This window comes from Typopeltis vanoorti, chromosome 15 (genome assembly GCF_054136105.1).
Source record: "Typopeltis vanoorti isolate ZY-2024b chromosome 15, IOZ_Tvanoo_1.0, whole genome shotgun sequence".
Taxonomy (NCBI): Eukaryota; Metazoa; Arthropoda; class Arachnida; order Uropygi; family Thelyphonidae; genus Typopeltis; species Typopeltis vanoorti.
In genome coordinates, this window is record NC_143563.1 from 119,395,044 (window position 1) to 119,421,194 (window position 26,151).

The following is a 26,151-nucleotide window of genomic DNA, read 5'->3' on the forward strand; positions in this document are numbered from 1 at the left end:
ACATCCTTGTCTCTTACCAGATTTAACATTAAACCATCTTCCTGTACTTCAATTCTAACTGCTGACTTACAACTCAAATAAAGACTAAGTATTGCTTGATATAATGCCCCATTGACACCATATAACTGCAGCGTATTGAATAGCTTCTCTCTTGGCACCTTGTCATATGCCTTTTCAAATCGACAAAACTTAAATACAGATCTTTGTTATATTCCCATGCTTTCTCGACTATTTGTCGTAAAGTGAAGATCTGATCCTGACAGCCTCTATTTGGCCTGAATCCAGCTTGTTCTTCACCAAGCTTTTCTTCCACAATTCTTCTCAACCGTTTCTCAAGTATACTTGCATAGATCTTGCCAGGAACACTCAGTAGGGAAATACCTCTGTAATTCTCACATGTAGTTTTGTTTCTCTTTTTATATGTGGGTACTATGAGAGCTCTACTCCAATCATCAGGAATTCGTCCCTCTGTCCAGGCCTTCTGAACTATGCAGTGGAGCCACTGTAAGACTCTTATACCACCATACTTCAGCATTTCTGATCGAATATCATCTACTCCTGCTGCCTTTCCACATTTCAAGCCTTTGATGGCTTTTTCTACTTCAAGTATGGATATGTATTCCTGACTGCATGCCTGGTCAGTGTTTTTTAGCACTGTGCTGTCATCACTGCTTGTTTCATTTAGAAGTTTTTCAAAGTAATTACTCCATACTTCAAGGATATCTTTTTCTCTCGTTTTCATGTCACCTTTATCATCTCTAACTCCTTTTACAGCACACTTTCCTCCATTCCTAAGCTTCTTCAACAACCTCCAGAATATTTTGCCACCTTCTTGATATTTATTTTCTATATTCTTGCCAAAGTCCTCCCATGACTTTTGTTTAGCTAGTTTTACACAGTGTTTAGCATTCTTGCATTTGTCTCTATATTCTCTAAGAGCACAAGCTGACTTATTTGATAGGAACTTTTGATATGCTTTCTTCTTTTCCTTCACTGCCTCTTTAACTTCCTGTGTCCACCAGGGAGTTCTGATTTTTTTATTCTTACAGACAACCTCACCACATTCCTCTCTGGTAGAATCAATCAATGTTTTCTTCAGAGTTAGCCACTTAATCTCCAAGGTTTGATTCCTGTTCTCAAACTCTTTCATTTTTTCTTCAATAATCTTTGTGTATTTTAGTCTACAGTTCACATCTGAGGGTTGCTCAACTTTTATTCGCTTTAAAACTTTCTTACATGTTATTCTTTTCAATATGAAATTCAATTTTGTCTTGCTCAAGACTAGATAGTGATCACTTCCAATTTCAAATCCTCTCTACACTCTGGTGTCCTGCACAAGGGAGAAAAGATTACTATCAAAAATAACATAGTCAATGAGACTTTTCTTATTCCTAGCCTCTTCTCTCCATGTGAATTTGTGCACATTTTTATGTTGGAACATGGTGTTAGTAATAACCAGTCCATGTGCTGAGCAGAAATCCAACAGATATTTGCCATTATTATTAGCTTTGCTCTTTTCTCCAAATTTTCCCAAAATATTTTTGTATGTCTCACAATCATTTGCTACTCTGCTATTTAGATCCCCAACAAGGACCAACTTTTCATTTTTCATTGTGTCAGTGGCTTTTTCTAAAGCCTCAAAAAATTCCTCCACTTCTACCTTAGTAGAACCTTCTGTGGGACCATAGGCACATATAAGTGTCATTGTCCAGTTCCCCATTCTCATATTTGCCCACATTACTCTACTTGAGACTGATTGCCATTCAAGAAGATTAGCCTCATATTTTGTGTTGAATACTATGGCTACTCCTTCTTTTCCTTGATTGTCATTGCCTGAATATAACATTTTGTATTTATTGCTCAGAAAGATCTCACCAGTTTTGGTCTTTTTTGTTTCACTCACCCCAATTATGTCAATCTGGTACTTTTCTAATTCCTCAGCTAGCTCCATTTCTTTGCCATTCAGGCTTCTTACGTTGATAGTACCGATCTTTAACTCTGGTGAATTCTAAGGAGTTCTTTCGATATGTAGCCAAAAAAAAAGAGAATGGTTATGGAAAGATGTCATTGATTTGAGAAATTGGTATAAGAACAACTGCTACAGAGGATATAGTTGAAATATTTAATGAGCAGTTTGAGAGCAGTTGATGATGATGGGGGGTGGGGGAATTCTGACTGTAACTGAGCAAGAAGTATTTATGGGGAATTGAACCAACTTGATGTTAATAAGGCTGGCTCCCTTGATAATATATCACCACTTATTTTGAAGGAAGGTGCCAGGGAGGTTGCATCTGCCCTTGACATAATGGAAGATCAGGGGAGAACAAGAGGTCATTCCTGGAAGCTGTGTCACCAGGTGTGAACAAGGGAGTGAGATGCAGGCTTTTTTTTGCATGCAGAGTTGTGAATAATTGGAATGCCTTGCCTGAGAGTGTGGTGTGTGTGCAGAGAATTTGAATGTCTTTAAGGCGTGGTGTGATGAGCTGTGTGTATGACAAAGGGACCTCGTACGTGAGTCTTTGACTCCATGAGATTTTAGGTTAACAATAATAATATAATATAAAGCCTAATGGAAGTATGTTTTGGTTCTGAGAAAAATCAATAAAGTCACAAAACCCCATTGAATTTCCTCTATGTAAAACTAAAAAGTTATTAATTTGTTTAGAAAAAGCAGAGTACTTCACTAAACTAGATCTGAACTCTTGCAATTTCCAGATTCCTTTGAAGGACGAGGTATAAAATACTTTGCTTTCACAACAAGATGCCAGAAGCATCATTTATGTCATCTTCCTCAAGGAGGTAGTCACTAATGAATTCCGTTCTATCAGATATGTTAGGTAAAGGAGTTATTTGTTTTCAAGATGATTTGTTTATATACTCAAAGGAATTATAGATAAGCTCATACATTGGTTATACATAGCTTTTAATTTTTCTGGAGATGACAACATATACTAGAATATTAATTAAGAACTTTAATCAATACCTTCCTATATTTCAGCAGTGTTACATTGTTATCTTCAGGGATCACAAAACAATGATATGTGTGCACAGGCACTCATGCTAAGCAAATGAGGCCGAAGAAAGGCAACTGAAGTCAATCCTAGAGTCCTAAAGATGTCCCTTAGCAGATTAAATTGGGTTGTCTTGGCTGATCTTAGAATGTAAGCTTCCCAAATTTGGGAGAGTCTCATGCACCCAAATTTGTTGAGGTTTGAGAAGTTTTGCAGAGCTGAGCTTGATTCAAGGAACAATCTTCATACTTGTGGTTTAATAAAGTGACCTTCTTCCAACTTGTTCTGTGGTGGGTATCCAGTGCATGGTTTGGAAGAGCTGAGAGGCTGTATTGGTGAAATTTAATGTAGTCCTTGTGTTCAGATATCCTGATGTTGGCTGTCCTGCCTGTTTGGCTGTAGTAGGACAATTTGGAACTGCAGAGGACCTGGTATACTCCAGGTAGGTGTAGGGGAAGTGGCTGGACTTTGGTGGAGCAGATAAGAGATGCCAATTTCTTATGTGGTTAGTAATTAGTTGGGAGGTCATATTTTCTTAGGATTTTTGTTATTTTTTGGATGTAACCTGGATATAAGGAATGCTGATAGATTTAGAGTAATCTTTGTTATCAAGGGGGTTGTGGTTAACTGGTTTTAATATTTTTTGGATTTTTTGGGGGTTGTAGCCATTGGCTAAGAAAATGTTAAGGATGTGGTTAAGTTCAGTTAGGGCATTGTTATCTGAACTGATTAATTTTGCCCTGTTATATAGGGTTTAGATAATCCCATATTGTTGAGAGGGAGATGGCTGTTGATGTATGTATGTATTATTATTCTTATTATCTGAGACCTGAAGGGAGTCAAGGACTCACCCAAAACAGCTATCATACTTTCCCTTAAATTCATTCACACTAGATTCACTCACTGCTCTCTGGGAGAAAAAACCTAGCTCTTATCTCTTTCTTGACTGTGAACAAACTAACATGGATACTCCCTGTGTTCTCTCCCCACCTTCCATATAATGAAACATTTCATTATATGGAAGGTGAAATCTACGCACAATAATCCTGGTGTGGTCTTATCAAAGCCTTCTAAAGAGGCAATATGACTTCCTTATCCTTACATGCAAGGTTCTCTTTAACATTGCAATTATCCTTTGAGTTGTATTGAAACTTTCGCTATGTGACCTGGAACTCTTTTGCTATGCTGCTGGAACTCTAATCATGCCGAAGTGTATAACTTTATACTTACTAACATTAAACTGATAGCCATTTTCGTTTGCCCAAATTTCCAGTCTATTCAAATCATTTTGTAATTGCTGAATATCAGCAATTACAAAATATCATCCTTTAGCATCCCTGATTGCCTTATCTATCTTTGCATCATAGATAAAAAGTTATATAAGGCAAAGATAGATAAGATAGATCTAACATCAGTTATGCAAACAATTGTATAACTGATGTTAGATCCTGCCTGATGTCATTAATGTACAGATTGAACAATAATGGCCAAAGGACTGAGCCCTGAGGTACACCACTTGTCACCTTAAATCTTGTAGATTCACACCCACTGTATACCACTTTTTGATATCTGTGTCAACCATCTCTTGAGCCAAGTCAAGAGTTTATATTCCAATCCCATATTCTCCAGTTTATGCAACAGCCTTTCATATGTTATCCTATCAAATGCCTTAGCAAAATTCAACATTATCATAGCATATCAATTTCCTTTATCCAACTCAGCCATAACATTGTTATAAAATATGAGCAAATTGCTAAAATATGACTTAGTAAACCCATTCTGCTCCTTACAGAGTATAGTATGTTTGTCTACCCGTTTCTGTATGCAAGTTCTTACCAACTTCTCTAAAATCTTCACTACCACACCAGAGATACTGATAAGTCGGCAGTTAAACACATCAGTTTTTGCACCACCCTTGTACATTGAAACTATCATACATTCCTGTGGTATCATTCTTTATCTGAGACTCAAGTTATACAAACATGTGAAAGGTCTAGCCAATTCGGCTGAACATTCCTTTAGCAAATGGACTGATATTCCCTCTGTCCCTATAGACAAATTCTTATCGAGGTTACGTAACAACTCTTCAACCCCTTTTCCATGAACCTCTAACTCTTCATCCAACATAGCAGTATCTCTGTGCACCATGCTACATACACTTGGTTGATATATCTTAGCAAAGTGATCACTTCATTAACCGAACAATTTTCTTAGCTTTCGACACTCAATTACCATCTGCATTCAGTTAAAGCTATTCTTCCACATCATTCTTTCTTTTGCTTGCAGCATAATGATAAAATTCTTTTGGATTGCTTTTAGCTTGCATGGCCAGTTTCTTTTCATACTCTGTTTTAGCTTTCCTCACAATACTCGTTATTTTTCTTGCCTGTGTATCTACCTGTATGTTTAAGTTTTCTGTAAACAGAGAAAGCCATGGATCTATCAGGCTGGCATGTAATCAGTGTCTAAAAATGGGAGACTGTTGTTGTTTTCCTTTTCCAAGGTAAACTGTATCCTGGAGTGTTGATTGTTTAAGTGTGTTGAGAAATTGTGGAGTATATCCAGGCCATGCGGCCAAATAGTGAACGCATCTTCCACGTAGTTTAGCCAAACAGAGAATTTATGTGGGGCAGAGAGTTTAAGACTTTTTTCTCCGACGGTCTCCATAAAGAAGTTTGCCAATGGTGGAGAACCCATGGCTGTCCTCTCTGTTTGTAGAATTTTCCGTGCCAAATGAAATAGCCTGAGTTCATGGTGAACTGGAATAGGGCTGAGATATCAGGAGGAAATTTGGCTTAGATGAGGTCTAAGGAATCTTTGAGTGGGACATTGTTGAATAAGGAGGAGACATCAAAACTGACCATTATGTCAGTGTGTTGGAGTGAGAGGTTTTCTATACTGGCTTTAAAGTGGGCTGAGTTTTTTTTGTGTGAAGGTGTGTTGCCAGTATATTGTGTGAGCATTTTCACTAAATGTGTGGCTAATTTGTTATGTGAGGAATCAACGCCATTCCCAGTGGGATGTAATGGTACATTTTGCTTATGGATTTTTGGTAGTCCACATATTCGAGGGGGGGGGGAGAGTCTTGAGTTCATCATCAAATTCCTGACATGTACCCTCAAGGGGTGTACAGGATATGATAGTACTACATGAAAAACTACATGGGTCTAGAGTTAAAAGATTTTAGTCTGTTAGTCACTTCCACAGGCCAAGAGGTGATCTTCTTAAGGAGCCTATGAAGTGTCCTGATTTGTGAGCTGGTGGGATCATATTCTATAGGGAGGTAGGTAGAATGAACTAAAAGTAAAGAGACAAGCTTATGTGTGTAGTCTGTTTGGTTTAGAACCATAGTGGCATATCCCTTATCTAATGGTAATTTGTCAGATTGGGATTCTTACTTGCCACAAGCTTTATTTGTTTCTTTGACAGCAGTATATTCTGCTATCAAAGAAAAACTGCTTTTGTACTATATGGTTTTGATCCTAACTTTCCAAATGAGTTAAGATCATTTGATAATCTCCTAGAACAAAAAAATGATATTAAAGCAAACTAATATAACCACAAGAAAAAACATATCTTTAACATACCCTTTAACCACCATGTTTCACCAAATTGTAATAATTTTTTCTTTTTTTTTTTAGAATAGATAAAAAGAATTGCTTTAATATCATTTTTGTTCCAGTTGTTTATCAGAACTTTACAGCCTCCCCCTTGTTTATTAACTCAGGTTTGTCAATATTGATAAATATCTTGTGGATATGTTAGAAAGAAATTTGTTTGTCCATGAACTTGTAGCAAACTAGTGAACTTAGTTCCCATAGAATACGAGCATTTATAAATAAATTCAGGAAATGTAAGAATCTTAGTCCTGGTAATTTAGTACTTTTAGATAAGATTAGTCTTAGAAAGGGTGGTAAATTAGGAAAAAAAGGCTTCAACTCCTTAAGGATATTAGAGAAATTATCTCCTTCTTCTTCTATTGCATCACTCTTATTACTGGTAGCTCAACAGCATTTCCTTCCATTCTTCTCTTCTGTTTGCTTTCCTCTTTATTTCATAGTATGTTTTTAGTCCAGTGCTTTGTTTTATTTGATCAAAATATCTTTTACTTGGTCTTCCTCTTTCTCTTTTTCCTTTGATTTTGCTTTCTATTATTCTTTGCATTGAGAAGAAATTATCTCCTGTAAATTATAAAATAAAAGATATAAAGAATCCAACTAAAATACTAATTGTACATTCTGATATGTTAAGATTATACCTGTTAAGGTATAATATTAAATATTAAAATATTAAATAATTAATTCCTTAATATTAAAATGTTAAGGAATGACATTTTAATTTGTGTAGGAGTTAATTTAAATAGAATATTAAAGGATGAAGGTTTTCTTGGCCTCAATAATAAGAAAGTGGAGTGTTATAGTAATAAAACAAGATAAATCCAATTTACAAGATTTTAAATTCAGAATGTTTAAACAAAGCCATAATAATTACAAATAATCAAACAGTTATGTACATGTCTAAATCTAAGTTCTCTAAAGCGAAAGAAGAATGAAAATAAGAAACATGATAATTCAAGTAATGAAAATAGTTGTACTTTACAAGAGTCAACAGAGTAAATATAAGAGTAATATCAGTGTATGGAGATTCAATAAATATTAAAGAAACTACATCTTCTAACTTCGATACTGTTAATGAAGATAACCAAGCTTCTGAAACTATTATTGAAGACTTTGCACTAAGAAATGATAAATCTGCAGAGCTGAATAAACTGTTAGAAGGTTATAAACAAGATATGAATAATTTTACACATATGCATAATTAGAAATCTGGATTTATCAGATATTTCTCAAGGAATTAATAACCCAAAAATTAATGTGATAAATCTACCAGCATGGTCTGAAAAGTTCTCAGCCTCAACCATAGATAGTAACATTATCGCAAGATTTTTTTTTTCTAAGTTGGTACATCTGTCATTTAGCATCCATGTGAAATAGCAAGTTATTCTATTAAGTAGTTTTTTGTATACAGCTGTCTGAAGTAAAAGTGTTGTTGTCTGTATCCCTTTAAATGCATAAAATTGAGTATCAGGCGATTATAAAATTCTTTGTAAGAGAAGGTTTAATGGCAAAAGAAATTCATTCGAAGTTCATAAAAGTTAATGGGCACTCTGCTCCTTCATTTTTGACAATTAAGAAATGGGCTGCCGAGTTTAAATGTGGCCATACCAGCCTTGAAGACGATCCAGGTGAAGGACGTTCAAAAAGTGTAACAACACCAGAAATCATTGATCAAGTGTATGATATGGTATTGGATGACTGGCGAGTCAAAGTGTCTGAAATTGCTGAGACTATAGGCATTTCAAAAGAACGTGTAGGATATATTTTGCATGAAGAATTGCAAATGAAAAAACTTTGCTCAAGATGGGTGCCACACTCGCATTAAAATCTCTGAATAGTGCTTGGAGCATTTTAAAAAGAATAAAACTGGTTTTTGTGTGTTGATTTATTACTCTGGATGAGACTTTCATTCACCATTACACACCAGAATCCAAACAGCAATCAAAATGGTGGAACAGAAGCCGGTTGTTCACCGCCAAAGAAGACAAAGTCAATTCCATCAGCAGGAAAGGTCATGGCATCGGTGTTTTGGGATGCTAAAGGCATTTTGTTTATTAATTATCTTGAAAAGGGTAAAACAATAACTGGGGAATATTATTTTGATCTTTTAACCAGACTGGATGAAAAAATTCGTGAGAAAAGACCCGGTTTGCAGAAGAAAAATATCTTTTATCAGGACAATGCATCTCTACCCACAAAGGTGTTTTGGCAATGGGAAAATTAAGGGATCTGCACTACGAATTGTTGGAACATCCACCCTATTCCCCAGATTTGGCTACCTCTGACTTCTGTGTCTTCCCAAAACTAAAACTCTTCCTTGCAGGTCAGCGTTTTTCTTTGAAACAAGAGGTGATTGCAGCTGTAGAGGGGTATTTTGCAGATCTTACTGAGAGGGGATAAATGCGCTGGAGCATTGCTGGAATAAATGTATTAGTCTTAAGAGAGATTATGTTGAAAAATAAAAATAATTTTGAAATTATAAATTCGTTTTTACATTGTTAAGCCGAGAACTTTTCAGAACACCCTCTTAAGCAAAGGTGATATATGCTCAGTTTACAAAACATTAGAGATAGGATTGATGGGAAGTTGATTCTCTCCCCCCCCCCCCCCCCCCCCAGCTAACTTTTACGTGGAAGACGTCGAGTAATGAGCTCTAGATTCTGTCAGCCTAAAGCCTGGCTCAGATATGTTGATTATATTTTTGCAATTTGGCCCCCATGGCTGCAAAACATTAAATACAATCCTAAGCCACCTGAACAATAACATGAACATATCTAATTCACCATCAAGATCGAAACAATAACTCTCTTCCTTTTCCAGACACACTTGTCACACATTTTCCCCTCAGGCTGCCTCTCCTTCACAGCTTACTGCTATCCTACACACACACACACACACACACACACACACACACACACACACACACACACACACACACACACACACACACGGGCCAATAAATACATAAACATTCATACCACCATCCACCACAAAAAATAGGGGTCATCAGCACCCCCAAACACAGAGCCCTAATAATTTGCTCCAACGTACAGGCTCTGAACCAAGAATTTGAAATAATTAGCCAAACATTTGTAAAAAAAAATGGCTACAATAAAAAAACAGTTCACAAAATCATCCAAAAAACTGCCATTAAAAGAAAAAAAGATTTATAAGAATGCCATAGCCACACCTTATTAGGGGTATTTCGGAAAAAATTCAACACTACTTAAATACAATATTAAGACCACCTTCAAACCCGCTCAAAATTAAGAAATTTACTTAGCTCTTGAAAAGATCCTCTTCCATACTTTGCCCAATCAGGAGTTTACAAAATTCAATGTACCTGTAACCTACTTTACATAGGGGAAACAGGATACACCATCCCAATTAGAAAAGATGAACACAAACGCCACATTAAATACCCCCACTAGGGCAAAAGAGGCCTGTAAGACGATGCACTCCAAACATGTCACAGCATTGAGTGGAAAGGCAGTCCCTACATCGCACCAAAACCTGGTTTGAAAGAAAAATTCAAAGAAGCCTGTGAAATGCTGAAACATCATCCATATCTGAACAAGAATGATGGATTAATTATTCCAAGAATTTGAAGGACCCATCTTCAACCTATATAGAATCCAGAAAACCCGAAACAGAAGAAAATCTTAATAAGAGAGGATATTAGAAATTGTTTAATGTAGTCCTATTTTTTTTCCTCACCAGACGTCAGGCTAGGTAAATTATTAACAAACATTTAGATTTATCTTACTTTTGTCTAGTGTATTGTCATGTAGCTTGTATTAGCTATGTACGTTTTCTTGATGATGACCTCAATGCGGAGATCAAAACGTCAAATATACTTTCATAATGATAAGTAAAGCAAATTAAGGGGATAATAAATCCGTCATTATTTCAAAGCCAAATAAGAAACTCGAAGATCGAAATCTAAGAGTTTCATGCCGAAGAACGTTCGGTGAGTCCAAGCATAAGTCAGCACCTGGTAGTACAACACTAGGGCAACTTGGAGTAAAGGTAGAGTAAGTTTCGATCACTGTCCTTAATATTTTCTCACAATATAAAATGCAGCTCCTAGGAGATGTATTACTGTTTTACATTATGAGTGAAGGTCAGTACCCAGACCGGTTTCGTCCTTTATTGAGGTCTCATCAGTGAAAATACCAAGGTTTAATACCAAGATACTGGTATCTTGGTATTAAACCCGGATTAAAATTAGTATTAAAACTTGGTATTAAAATTAGACCTGGATAATACCAAGGTTTTAGTGAACAGAACTTACATACTTTACTATACGAATTGCCAGAAAGGTGTACCCATATGTTATTACTACAATCAAGAGCCAAGAGGCTATTTTTTCAACGACATAAATTAAATTAAGGGGATAATAAATCCCTCATTATTTCAAAGCCGAATAAGAAACTCGAAGATCGTAATCTAAGAGTCTCATGCCGAAGAACGTTAGGCAAGTCCACGTGTAAGTCACCACCTATTACAACACTAGCATTTTACATTGTGAGAAAATTGTATTTTCTCACAATGTAAAATGCAGCTCCTAGGAGATGTATTACTGTTTTACGTTATAATAAATTTAGTTTAATCCTTTATCCAAGTGTGTGCAAACAAAGTTTGCGCCTGAAAGTATCTTCAGGACTGGGGTAAGGTGGTACAACACCGGGCAACTCCTTGCAAACTAAATTTATTATAGTCTGACCAAGTGAAAAATAAACTTTCAACATCTTTCTCTAAATCCAGAGTAATTTAATAAAAAGATGGCACACCATTTGGCAGCTCCTATAGGAGGAGATGACCTTGCTAATGCTTCTGCCTTGGTATCTCCACTTGGGCCTGGCTCCTACTGAAGAGACCTCAATAAAGGTCAAAACTAGTCTGGGTAGTGGCCCTTCCCTTAATGCATAACATTATACATATCCGCAAGGAGATGTGTTTTGCATTATGGGAGATACTGAGATAGGAGTGTTGGTAGCTTGCTCCACTTTTGCATGGAGTTGCCCGGTGTTGTACCACTTTACCCGTCCTGAAGATACTTTCAGGCACAAACTTTGTTTGCACACACACACTTGGATAAAGGATTAAACTAAATTTATTATAGTCTGACCAAGTGAAAAATAAACTTTCAACATGTTTTACATTATGAGTAACGGTCACTACCCAGACCGGTTTCGAGTTTCTTATTTGGCTTTGAAATAATGAGAGATTTATTATCCCCTTAATTTAATTGATGTCACCGAAAAAAATAGCCTCTTGGCTCTTGATTGTAGCTAAGTAAAGTAATTATTCTGACGTGTGTTGTGTCTCCATAAATTTGTCACAATGAAGGCTGACCACCGTGTGACCTTAAAAGAAAGAACTGTAGAATACCATTTGATTGGTAAGCCACAAAGTCCAAATTGAACATTATTTTGTCCTTATAGTTTTAAAATGATCTATCTGTGTTCATACAAAACAAAATCAGTCCAATAAATTTTATATTTTAATTGTATAAAATTTAAAGGTATTATTTCTGGGAAAATTTTCATGTTACTCCTCTAAGATAAACTATTATTTTTATGATTAATATAGATTACTTTCGTTTAGGAGTGTCCCTTTTTTATACAATGCCATTGGCTCTTTACTCAAATCTTTACTGGAAAAATTCCCATGTTACTCCTCTAAGATAAACTATTCTTTTTATGGCTAATATAGCCTATTTTCGTTTAGGAATGTCCCTTTTTTACAATGTCATTGGCTCTTTATTCAAATATTAAAGCATTACTGATGTGTTATAAAACCAATATATAAAGAATAATGTAGGAGGAAAATTCGGACATACCTTTCTTGGATGTTGTTGGTTGTCTTTTTTTTAGGCCTATTTTTTGCTTGGGGTGGTGATGTGAAGTAGCATGTAGAAATCTTCCTGTGTTTGTTGGTTTTCTATAGATGGAAAACAATAATCTGTTTTTTCTTTCATTTATTTCTATAAGGATGTCTAGGAAAGGAAGTTTTTTTATTTTCTTCTAGTTCCAGAGTGAATTTTATGTTAGGATGTAAGTTATTAAGATAGTCTTGAAATGTAGTCAGTTCTAGTGCTGTTCTTAGCCAAATGATGAAGATATCGTCCACATAGCGGAGTCATATTTTTGCTTTTTTGTGCCAGTTTTGTAAAGCATTATTTTCAAAATTTTCCATGTACAGGTTTGCTAGAGCTGGTGACTGGGGTTAACCCATAGCTAATCCTTTTTGTTCCCATAGTTTATCTTGGTAAAGGAAGAACGTGTTTTTTATGCAACATTTGTAGAGCTGTACAATGTCCGGTGGGAAGAGATTTTCTAGGATGTTTAATGTTTCATTTCTTGGAATCTTTGCGAAAAGGCCAACTACATCTAAACTTGCTAATAGGTCTAAAGGATCTGTGTCTATATCTTTTACTTTTTCTATGAAGTCTGTGCTGTACTTGATGAATGATGGTGTTTTTCCTATATGCGGTAAAATCAAGTTTGTAAGGTGTTTTACCAGATTTGAGGTAGGAGAGTCCCTTCTGTCCACTATCGGTCTTAGTGGTATATCTTTTTTATGAATTTTAGGGACTCCATATATTCTAGGCACTAGTGGGTGTTTCGATTGTAGATTTCTTTTGGGTTCCTTAGACCAGTTTGGTATATTCTTGATAAGTTCATTGGTTTTGTTGTGAGTTTGCCAAGTGGGGTCTCTGTCTAATGCTATGTAGGTATTAGAATCTTCAAGAAAACTTTTCATTTTGTTGTTATAATCTTCTGAGTTTAAAATCACCGTTGCATTGTCTTTGTCTGCTTTTATTATGAATATGTTTTTGTCTGATTAGAGTTTATTAAGGGCTGCAAATTCTGTTTTTTGTAAGTTTTTTGGTGGTAATTTGCCATTTAATTGCCACTTTGAATGTGGATCATGAATGAGGTATGTAATGTGGTGTTTGTGTTCATATTTTCTAATTGGGATGGTGTGTGCTGTTTCTCTTAGATAAGGTAAGTTATAGGTACATTGAATTTTGTAAAACCCTGGGCAGGCAAGGTATGGAAGTGGAACAGAATCTCTGGAAGAGCTAAGTAAATTTCATTATAAGGTTTATGTTTTATGAATTGGTATCTAGAACTTTAATTAAATACATATAATCACAAGCATTTTTAATTATTTTACAGTGGATGTTCTGGCCTGGTGGCTGCTACTCTTGGTACCCCAGCTGATGTTATTAAAACCCGAATAATGAATCAGCAGACAGATAACAGAGGAGTGTGAGTATTGCGTTTCTTTTATCTTATATTTTTCATGTACAATTATTTGAAGTGTCAAAACCATTTCATAACTAATGCTTGATACTCTGCTATTGTTTGATGGTATAAGGGTAACCGTTGTTACCAAACTATAATTCTGTCTAATTTCTCAGAGAAAAAGCTCACTGCACCTCCTCTTATTCTTGAAAATGCTCAAATTTTATCACATGGTTAGATTCCTTTTGAGAGGCAAAAAGCTAGAGTGTAAACTGTTTTCTTGGTGGAAATATATCTCAACTATACGAAGTGTGGCTATTAAATAATGAGACTGGTTGCAAAAATGTGGTTTATTATTACATTTGTACAACTTAATTGTTATCCCCTTCAACACATTCCCCCCCCCTCTATCTATACACCCCCTCTATCTATACACCGTAATTCCATACGAATTTTCCATTGTTGGAAGCAGTGCTTCAAGTCATCAGGTGTTATCTGCTTCAGTAGTGCTGCTGTTTTTCTCCTTTACCTCATCTGAAATTGAGTGCCCTGCAATGCAGATTTCAACTTCGGAAAAAGGTAAAAATCGCATGAAGCTAAGTCCAGAAACAAATAGACGATCGATGCACTGGAAAACTTCCACGTCACCAAGAATGAAAAAAAGGAAGAATGTGCAAGTCAAAACTGAAGGCAATGCTGATCGTTTTTTTTTTTATATCAATGGCGTGGTAATGATTGAATGGGTACCAGAGGGTCAGACAGTTTACTAGCATTATTACCTTGAGGTTTTGGCCAAGCTGAGAGAACTAGTGAGGAAGAAGAGACCCGATCTGTGGAAGAATAAAGCTTGGATTCTCTATCAGGACAATGCTCCAGCTGGCAGTGTACTGTTTGTAAAGCAGTATTTAGTTGATAAGACAATTCCAGCGTTGGACCATCCACCTTACTCGCCGGACTTAGCTCCATGTGACTTTTACCTTTTTCCAAGTTGAAATCTGCATGGAAGGGCACCCATTTTCAGTCAGTGGTTGAGATAAAGGAGAAAACGGCAGCACTACTGAAGCAGATAACACCTGATGACTTGCAGCACTGCTTGCAACAATGGAAAATTCGTATGCAATGGTATATAGATAGAGCAGGGGGAGTGTTGAAGGGGATAACAATTAAGTTGTACAATTTGAATAATAAACCACATTTTTGCAACCAGTCTCATTATATAATAGCCACACCTTGTAGCTATAGCTTATTCTTCAGCCTTCAGTAAAGCTAGATGTATGTTTTGGCTCAATACTTTTACTACCTAACACTCATAAATTCAGAATATCCATCCAACCTTGGAAACACTGAGCACACATTTCAGGTAGCGTATATGTAAAATTTCCCTAAGAATGTGTGATAGTATCCAGAAGAGGCATACTAGTTAATTGGTGACCTGTCTCTCATAGATTTCCTTTAATTACTCTCTCATTTTAAAGGTAATTTCATGGGCACTGTTTTGCTGACCTGAGATACCATTGTTCTTCCCCTTTCTGTTTTAAGATAGTGAGGATATAAGAAGCTACTAATCAACAGCCATTTACTGTCCATATTCAGCCCTAGTGAATGAACTTACTTCATCATTCTTTCCATCTATCTCTGTGCTTTGAAAAATCCTTCCTCCGTTTTTCCCAAACACTGTAGCTGTTCAAGTAATCTATAAACACTTTCCTTCCAACTCTCCTGGTAGCCCAGGGCAATGATATGTTATAGATTTTGTAACCTTTCATGAGTGGATTCAATTTTAAAAATGTTAATTCCTTTTTTAATCTTATCCCTTTTTCCATTCTCTTTACAGCTACTTTAATGAAATTTCATCCACTGGTCATTCTTACAATCTGTTGCTTTCAGTTCATTCCTTTGAAATTATTGAGATGAAGTTCTAGAGCAGCCCCTAGTTATGTAAAAGTTTCCCAAATGTTACACAGCTGGGGACTGGATTTTTATTTATTGTTTTCTTATTGCATTATAGACATATATGTTTATAAATTGGTGAATTAAATTAGCTGATTTGTAATATGCATCCGGAATCAGTGTGTGTCCATGTTATTAACTATCATTCCACGCAGAAGTGTTTATATTTCATTCTAAACGTAGATGAGAAATGTCCATTGATAAAAATTACATTCAGATATCATAGAAATAACATACACTGGTTTTAATAAATTAATGAACAAAGAGAAAAATCTCTAACTCAAAAACTTATGAATTTTTATGCAGTTCTGCCAAAATCAGTGGCATGAGATGTGAAAGAAACAACCACAAAAATTGTAAATAAATATTTACTAAAATAAAAAGCCAAAAGGCTTCAGTTCAGCAATGCAAAATTATATAAGTAAAGTGGACCAGAGAGCTTACAGGAATACATTCACCGGCATTCATGAGTTGCCATAGCGCAGATTACTTTGAAAACATAAACATGTCCAAGCATCTATATATCGCTTTCTATTGGTCCATTTTGATAAGGTTTCACTGGCCCGACAGCTGTTTCGAACCAACCAGGCAGAAACCTTAAGAGCGAAAATACTCTCGTTCAGTACTAAGGAACTAGGAACTACGGTACTAAGGGGTGAAAAGGTTTTACTCCCATAAAGAGATATGGTCAGGAGAATGCATTCAGTTTATATAGAAAAATATATATTTAAATTTTGGCTTATCCAAAAACCTTAACTTCAAATTATGGTTATGAATGTCAATCTAGGCAGTTCATGGACATAATGGCTTACAAGTGCTATGGATTATTATTATAAGTATCTTGATATAAGGAACCTTGAAAATTTAGATTCAATCTGCGTTCAATATCTATGTGCAAGTTTCAGTTCTAATTTTGCATTCAAGTTGTAGCCAGGCATGAATTAAACTGGCTTGGGGAACCTGGTAGTAAAATTTACAGTCCCCCTAAAAAAAAATTCTATATTCAGAATAGTTGACAACATTTTTCTTGCAGCCGAATATTCAATACTGCCATACAGTGCCGTAATGAGGGTATGAAGCGTCTGTGGCAAGTGTCTAATTTGCGCCCCCCCCCCAACCCAAAAATGACAACAATTTTGAAACATTTCAATGTAACAAGTTAAATTTTACTAAATGCAATATATTAAATACTTGCTATTAACCCCATCAAAATGAGTTGCCTGTAAATCCAATTATGTATTTGTATAAATAAATAATCTATTAAATAAGAACAAATTTTTATTCATATTCAGTGACAAATAAATTAAAGAAATAGACGACATAGGTATAATATAAATATAATATATTAAAAACATAAATAAGTTCATCATATTTTATAAAGAAATTTTTCTACCTTTTCATTTGCAAATACATCTATTATATCATCATAATTTAATGTTTTTCAATATCTTTTTCAATTGATATTATAGACATGCTTGTCAATCGCTCTTGTCCAAGAGAAGAACAACGGTACGATTTTTACAATTTTCAATTTGATAAACGAACGTTTGCAGGAAGCTGTTGCTACAGGCATTGTTATGAAAATTCTTAATGCTATGTCTAGATTTGAAAAGCGTCCATATCGCCTAAATTTTCAACCACTCCCATGGTTTGATATTTGAAACTCTTAATTTCACATACAAATTCTGGAGCATCTAAGTTGCTATTATATTTCAATGCCAGGTCAGCTGCACATCGTTTGAGATCATCTAGATTCATAATTTTTAAAGCATGTCTATTTAAAAAACTGAAGTCGTTTGCGACCTCTTGTAAAGCAGTAAATCTATCACTGAGTTGTATAAGTATTAGATCTAAAACTTCACACATTTCTTTTTTTAGTAATGCAGTTTCATTCATGGCAAACGAATCATCAGTAGCTTTCTCACCAGGCATATTTTTTATTTTGCACCGTCTCTCTTCTGGAATGCAAGTTTCAATATTTATTGTTTCGGCTAACTTTATGCCGAATTGTGAAGTGAATCGAAAAAATCATTTCGGTACTGTTGAATTTCATTTTTTAGAGCTTTTATCATTTTCACCGTATTTTCAACTGTTGTTTTTTTTTCTTGTAAAAGTAAATTTACTTTATTTATCTTTCCTAATATTGTATCCCAAAATATTAATATTTCAACAAAATTAATTTTTTTTAATAATTTTAGCAACATTCGAGCATTTGTTACAGTCTACTGTAACTTGTCTTTGTCCATCATACATTTCATTAAGAAGTTGTATTATTAAAGGCATTTGATTTCGTAAGGCTTTTACCGCATTAGCTTTCGCAGACCACCTCGTGTCACTTAAACCTTTAAGACGAACAGATAATTTTTCCTTTAAAAGATCCCATCTACTAGTAGAATTTACAAAAAAGTTAAACAATTGTTGAATTGTTCCAAAACATAATTTCATTTGAACAGATGTTTGTGCAGCATGAACGCCTATTAAATTAAGGCTGTGAGCAGTGCATGGAACAAACTTCGCCCTATTGTTTAAACGTAATATCCTGGCTTGTACCCCTTGTGTTTACCCACCATATTCGCTTCATTATCGTATGACTGGCCTCTTATATTTCTAATATTTAATCCGTTTGATATTAACTTTTTTTCGATGTCATTCGCAAGAGCTTCACCAGTTTTTGCATGTGTCACAATAAAATCTATGAAGGTTTCGTCAATGCGCTACATTTATTCGTGTTAGGATCAATGTTAACATAGCAGAAAATTTGGGTTATCTGTTCCTGGTGAAAAGTGTCAGGTGTGCTATCAAATAAAATAGAAAAATATTTTGCTTTTTGAATATTTGAAATAATATGCTGTCTAATTTTAGAAGCAAATATATTCATTATATCATTTTGTATTATAGGATTGAAATAATTAACTTGATTTTTCTTATGACTTTCAGTATGTTGCGCAGTAATAGGATCGTAATAACTAATTAATTCTATCGTATTCAAAAATTTTCACATTCGGGATGACCAATTTTTTCACAAGTTCCTCTCAAAGCGTCAGTTTTTACACAGTGCAGAATGGCATCCAAAATAACTTTTAAAATATGCCTCCAATTTTCTTTTTCTTTTAAAATTGATTCTTGTAATTGATCGTCTATAAAACCACCTTTCTTAATTTTTGATTCGAAAGTTTTCCATTCGACGTAATTTTTTTTATGATATAATGAATTTTCATGACGTGGTAACATAGGATTCAAATGCTGCCAGTCTCGAAACCCTGCAGTGGTCCATACATTCTGATTTTTTTCAAAAAGAATACATGGAAAACAGAACAGTGCATCTTTTCGCTTTCAATATATCAACCAATTTCTGAGTACTTGTTTTCCGTTTGACATGGTTTTTACAAACCATTTTTTTTTTTTATCAAAATGCTGATTTTCTGTATCAGGATAAACACATTATCGCACAACTTGGGTCCATGTTGAACAAATATTTGTATGTTACTATTGGTTATGTGCCATGTTGTGGGATCATTAAAATCTATTATTTTTGCATTATCAATATTTTCTAATTTAAGATTCACTATATAATTATCGTTATTACATTGCTTCTCTATTTCCTGGTTTTGATGTTCAATTGTACTTTTCTTTTCTGTTTCAATTTCACATGAAACATAACTACTTGTAGAAGGCAGATTTAATTCAGTTGTTAAGCTTGAATGAACTAGAGGTGGATCATCTGTTCATAATTCCTGTTTGTAGCTATCATCATTTTTGGAATCACCACAAATGGTTGTTATGTCAGTATCAATGGCTGATGCGGGAGAATCGTTGGTATTGGTGGACGAGGATGTAGAAGCTGCTGCAACGGCTGGTGCTGAAATTTTTAGAACTTTTGGTGCTGGTTCTGTTGAAAACTTGTTTTCTTTGGTGTATTTTGTTATAATTCCAAATCTCCTTATATCTCTTGTTGCTTTCTTTACTTGCTCTTCCTTTTCTCTTTTCTTTTTGAGAAAAGCAGCTCCCGATAACTTTTTCTCTTTCAAATTACTGATCTAAATGACAAATTTCGTATTGATAAATTATTCTTTTTCTATTAATTAATAATTTTGAGTTAATTTATTTATTATTTTTAAGAGTTTTAAAACAATAAAATTGATTTAAAACAGTTGCATTTATGGATTTTTGCTATAAATAATTAATTTATACAAAAATTTGATAATTAAAGGTAAACTATAATTATTGAGGGCAATGTAAGACGTAAAGCATGCAGTCCAACGAACGATTTTGGAATTTTAGCAAAATGTGCCTGTGATTAATATATTTATTATTTATAAACTACTTACCTTTAAAATTTTATTTGTCTATCAAAATTATCAAAAATCCAAAAATAAGTACACAATTAAAATCAAAGTCAAAAATTGTCCAAAGTCACTTAAACACAGAATACACAATACAGTCAAATTTCACATTCAAAATTGAAATGACTCTGAAAAAAAAATGTAAGTGCACATCACGCTGTTTCGTCTATCGAAATTCGAAGCGGAATTTAAGAAAACGAAGAGACATAATATACGCCTATGTTTCAGACTAAATATTTGGACAGTGTTTCTGAAACTTCACATATCCGTGTACCTCTTCTTTAATTTTCACTATTACCAAGTACCTTATCAAAATAATAATAATAAACATCTCTCCATCAGAGAAAGGCTTGTGTTTTTTAGCCAACACAAAGGCAATTTCATAAGACGCCTCCAGCATTGCCACACTTTCACACTTTGTTTCACAAATATATTTTGTCTCCTTTTTTATTTCTTCCTTTTTCTTAACCACATATTCTTTCAGCAACTAGAACCTAGGAACTAACTTCGGTTTTTTTTCTAATTCAGCTTGATGTTTTCTATAGTGTCTGTTAAGATCATGTCTTCTATTATCCGAGAGAGTGCTTTCACAAACAATGCACAACAGTTTTCCTGAAGGACCCACAATAAATAAGGACTCACTTTCCCACAGTTCATTAAACTGGCACTTGCTATCACCTTCTGCTTTTCTTCTGCTCATTTTCTTTTGTAAAGTAATGGGTAACTGACTGTAAAAAAAATTTCAAAAAGTAAAGCTTATTATTAAATAATTTATTTAAATTATTTTATTGTTTTAAACATTATGAACATTCAAAAACAGTTCTACAAGTTTAAGATAAGGTTCCTGTTTTAATGAAGGACTAATACAGTTCTATAAGTTTAAAAATCATATATATATTTTTTTATAGAGAGGTTTCGTTTCTCTCTCATAATATATTATGTCTAATGAAATACGAGATCACTTCCTTCCATAAAACAGTCGATCAGCTGGCAATCACACACACAACACAAACATCCTCATTACAAAAGCTTTGCTGATGATCAGTTAAATTTTAGGAATAAACCTACTATATGTAAATAAAAAGGAAAGATGTTGTATAAATAAAACATAAAACACACACATACAAATACACCGAATAATTGCAGGTTTCAGTAATCAGCAAATTAGGGAAGCAGGCAAGAACTTGACATACGCGTTCAGAATGAAAAAATTTATTTTTAAATTTACAGAACTATATTAAGCCTTCATGAAAACAAAAATCTTATCTTAAACTTAAAGAACTGTTAATAAAAACATATAAGTTCGAAAACACAGAATTGTTCACGCACATCGAATCAGAAGTTCATCGAACGTTATGACACGAGAGTTAGCTGTAAACTGATTGAGTAACTGGCGGCGCATGTCAGCATTTGCCGGTGCCTGTTGCATTAAGATCAAACAAGTATAATAAGTGCGCACTCTAGAATTCAGTGGTAGGTTAATTGTATGTTTATATATATACAATGGTACCTTGAGATACAAGCCGTCACTTCGTCGATTTTTTGCCTTGAGTTACGAGCCTGCTTCGGTGACGTCGCTACCACCACTCTGCTCAGATTCCCGAGTCTTGCGCATCGTTCAGTTCACTCAATCATTCATTCTGTCGTGTTGAGTTTTAATTTTGTGTTTTTTTTTTTTTTTTTGTATGTACAGTTATTTAGCTAATTTTTTTTTGTATAACCATGACTACGATCGCACTACTTCTATTATATGTACTATTCTGAAGCAGAAGGACTCGATAAAGGCTATAACTCAGCTAAGGGTGTTAAAATTATTTCAAAGCTACGCAACTCTGTCCATGAAAAGATGGAGAACCTGCTGATTATTTGGTTGACAGGAAAGCAGCTCGCAGGAGACACTGTCACAGAGACTATAATTTGCGAGAAGCCACGAGCCATTTACGCTTATTTGCTGCAGCAAACCCCAGATACTTCACTGCAGGAGGCTTCACAAGAGCAGTTCAAAGCCGGTCGTGGGTGGTTCGAAAATTTCCGAAAAAGGACCGGCATTCACTCCGTTGTCAGGCATGGTGAGGCAGCGAGCTCTGATTTTAAGGCAGCTGAGGAATTTGTAAAAACCTTTGCTGAATTGATCGAAGCCAAAGGATACATCCCCCAACAAGTTTTCATCTTCTGGAAGAAGATGCCAAGCAAAACTTACATAACGGCAGAAGAAAAGACGATGCCAGGTCACAAGCCCATGAAGGATAGGTTGACCCTCGCACTGTGTGCAAATGCGAGTGGCGACTGTAAGATCAAGCCACTGCTCGTATAACACTCAGAAAACCCCAGAGCCTTCAAGACATAAGATTTTAAAAGAAAAACTGTGGAGGGCAAACCCAAAGGCGTGGGTCACCAGGCAGTTTTTGGTGCAGTGGGTCAACTTGGTCTTTGGTCCTGCTGTTAAGGAATACCTCGAGGTCAATGACTTACCCCTGCAAGCTCTTCTTGTCCTTGACAATGCTCCTGCCCACCCACCAAACCTTGAAGATGACATCCTCGAGGAGTTCAGCTTTATAAAGGTTCTCTACTTTCCACTCAACACCGCCCCTATCTTACAGCCCTTGGACTAACAGGTGATCTCCAATTTCAAGAAACTTTTTACCAAACACATGTTCCGACGCTGCTCTGAGGTTACGGAGAGCAGAAACCTCACCCTTCGAAAGTTCTGGAAGGACCACTACAACATTGTCATATGCCTCAAAATTATTGATATAGCCTGGCAGGGTGTTATAAAAAGGACCTTGACCTCTGCATGGAAAAAGCTGTGGCCTGAGGCTGTGGCTGAAAGGGACTTTGAAGGATTTAGACCTGAACAGGAAGTGCTGGAGGAGATTGTGTCCCTCGGAAAGTCCATGGGCCTGGAGGTGGATGAGGGAGACATCGAAGACCTTGTCGCCGCAAATTCCGAGGAACTGACGACGGAGGAGTTGACGGAACTACACACGCAGCAACATACGGAGGTTCTGCAGGAGATTGGTACAACCGCAGAGGAGGTTATCTCTTCAAGTGAGATAAAGAAAGTGTTGACAATATGGGAAAAAGTTTCGGATTTTATTGAAAAGAAATACCCTGAAAGAAGTTGCAACTGGTCATGTAGCGGCACTATTTAATGACACTTGCCTAACTCATTTCAGAAACATTCTAAAAGGGAGGAAGAAACAAAGCTCCTTGAACAGGTTTCTATTGAAACGCCCAGCAGATGAAAGTGACGAAAGCGTGGCAAAAAAGAATAAAACTAGTGAAGAAGAAAATTAAGTTAAGCAAAAGTGAAGTGAAAGAAAAAATTAATACCATACGCTAATCTGCTCCACCAACATCTCTTTATTTCTTTAGATTCTCTTTTACATGTATGTATGTATTTGGTTTTATTCTGTTTGTATACAATATTTGTTCATTATAAATACATTATTATAAAAAATTGGAGTGGGTTTTTGGGGACTGGTACGAATTAATCTCATTTTAATTAATTTCAATGGGGAAAATTGATTTGAGATATGAGCATTTTGACTTACGAGCTCGGTCATGCAATGAATTAAACTCGTATCTCAAGGTACCACTGTATATAAGTAAAAATCGTATACAAAATTTTTAAAAATTTTTCTCTAGGGTTCAGTACTCCACTTCTAATCATGCAATGCACCACTTTTGGTACATGCACCATAAGTTGGCCACCCCTGCTTTAGATATTATGAGCTCCAGGAGATTTGATGGTTTCTTTAATCTTAGCGAAATTAGGAATAATCTTGTTGTCGCGGCATTTTTTCAGAAAGATGATCTTCGCTCGCAACTTACTGATAGTTTACTTAATTTACCGATTTTTTTGGTAAAGTTTTCCCCGTGAAGGAATAGAATTTGATTCTTTACAGAAACTTGTGACAGTTTTCAACATACCAAGAGAAAGTTGCTTCTATGCTACTTAAAGCCGAGCTTCCTCCTTCCAACATATCTCCTTCTGAAAAGAAATCGCTACATTCCTTAAGAAGCAGCAGTCACCTTGTCATCACTAAAGCAGACAAAGGGTAAGCGAAAGTAATTATGGATTCTTCAAACTATAAAAGAAAAATTTCTCTTCTACTTCAAGATCGCTCAACATACCAAGAATTTTATCATGATCCCACCAACAGACAACTGAAGAAATTAAACTCCCTTCTAGATGAGGTGATAAGTTTGGATGCAGACATGATTGAAAGGCTAAAAACTCATTTCGCAAGACTTCCTAGATTTTATGGTCTACCTAAAATACACAAGACAGATATTCCTCTTCGTCCTATAGTGGACTGTATTGATTCATCTACTTATCGCATAGCGAAATTATTGAAATCACATATAGGCAAATCACGCTCCTTTTTGAAAAACTCTTCTGATTTCATAAATAAATTTAAAAAATCTCATTACAACCTACTAATCTTATGGTGAGTTTCGATGTAGAATCTCTATATACTAATGTACCTCTCAAAGAGACTTTACAATTACTTGCTGACCACTTCCCACAAGACATTATAAAATTATTTGATTTCGTGATGCACTCTGGATATTTCTTATCTCAAAAATTCTACAACCAAGTGGAAGGAACACCATGGGAAGTCCACTTTCACCTGCTCTAGCCAACTTTTATTTGGAACATCTAGAAGAAATCCCGTTCTCATCTATATTCCCCCAACCTTCCTTTTGGGTGAAATATATAGATAACATCTTTTCAGTATGGCCTCATAACAGAGATTCCTTACATTCCTTTTTAGCCAGAATCAACTTTTATTTGGAACATCTAGAAGAAGTCCTGTTCTCATCTATATTCCCCCAACCTTCCTTTTGGGTGAGATATATAGATAACATCTTTTCAGTATGGCCTCATAACAGAGATTCCTTACATTCCTTTTTAGCCAGAATCAATTCCTTACATCCTCGTATTAAGTTTACCATGGAGATCGAAAAAGACAACAAGTTATCTTTTTTTAGACATCCTCCTCATCCGTTCACCTTCGGGTATTCTAACAACAACAGTTTACAGAAAACCCACTTTCACTGGACGTTATATTCTCCAACAATCTGCTCATCACCTTATCAAAAATCAGGAATCATAAAATGTTTAATCCGATGAGCCAGACGTAATTGTTCAACTCCTCATGAATTACAGAAAGAACTTAACTATCAAACACCACATGAAATTAAATGGCTTCTCCGAAAAGAGTACACATCTGTTCGATGTGTTCTTACAAGCCAATCCAAAACAGCACAGATTCAATACGTCAAGTTCTTCCAATTCCTTATATTTCCGGGATTTCAGAACCAATTTCAAGAATTCTGAAGAAATATGATTTAAAAGCCACTTATATACCTAATAACAAAATATCCACCTATTTCCCCTCTTCTAAAGATAAACGACAACTATGTCCCTGCCTGGTGTGTATCAAATTCCTTGTAACTGCAATCTTTCCTATTTTGGACAAACAGGACGCTCTATAGAAAAAAGAATCCAGGAACATCAATCATACATTCAGCACAACAAATCCGATAAGTCTGGATTGGCTCAGCACGGAATAGAGACAAGCCACAAAATCCTCTGGTTCAAGACTTGCCTCCCACACAGATGTCGCTATAAATTTGAACATTTAAAGAAAGTGCCGAGGCCTTACTTCAATGCCCTAACTTGAATCGAAATGACTGTATATCTTTATCAAAAATATGGGAAAGTTGAATCAGAATAACACATTAATATATATATATATATATATTTTTTTTTTTAATTTAATCATTACTCTGATAAAAAATGTTTTCCTCTCTTTAATACTTAGCGATATTAACATCACGCGGCTCGTTCTACTTTTGAATGATCAATTGTTGGTATTCCACCTTGTTAAAAAACTGTTCCTATGTAGCCACTGAAGATAGTCTGTTATTTTCACACTGAAATATTTGGCAAATTAAAATATAT

The 26,151-nt window shown here is 35.2% G+C and overlaps 2 protein-coding genes across 5 annotated transcripts in view; one reads left to right on the forward strand and one right to left on the reverse strand.

Annotated features, from left to right (window-relative positions):
• Positions 1–26,151, forward strand: part of Ucp4A (Uncoupling protein 4A) — a 224,870-nt gene that overhangs the window by 168,067 nt on the left and 30,652 nt on the right. For all 3 annotated transcript variants that reach the window (XM_090405849.1, XM_090405848.1, XM_090405850.1), the window contains exon 8: positions 13,816–13,908. In XM_090405849.1, coding sequence (XP_090261975.1) covers positions 13,816–13,908 — 93 coding nt within the window. The remainder of the gene's footprint in view (positions 1–13,815; positions 13,909–26,151) is intronic.
• The window catches only part of LOC150099104 (transducin beta-like protein 3), a 470,278-nt gene continuing 451,011 nt past the window's right edge, over positions 6,885–26,151 (reverse strand). The window contains exon 23 of one of the 2 annotated variants that reach the window (XM_090405846.1): positions 6,885–7,192. The gene's annotated coding sequence lies outside the window, so the exon portion shown is untranslated. Of the gene's footprint in view, positions 7,193–20,886; positions 20,906–26,151 lie in introns of those variants that run through there. The other variant, XM_090405845.1, reaches the window with a different exon arrangement.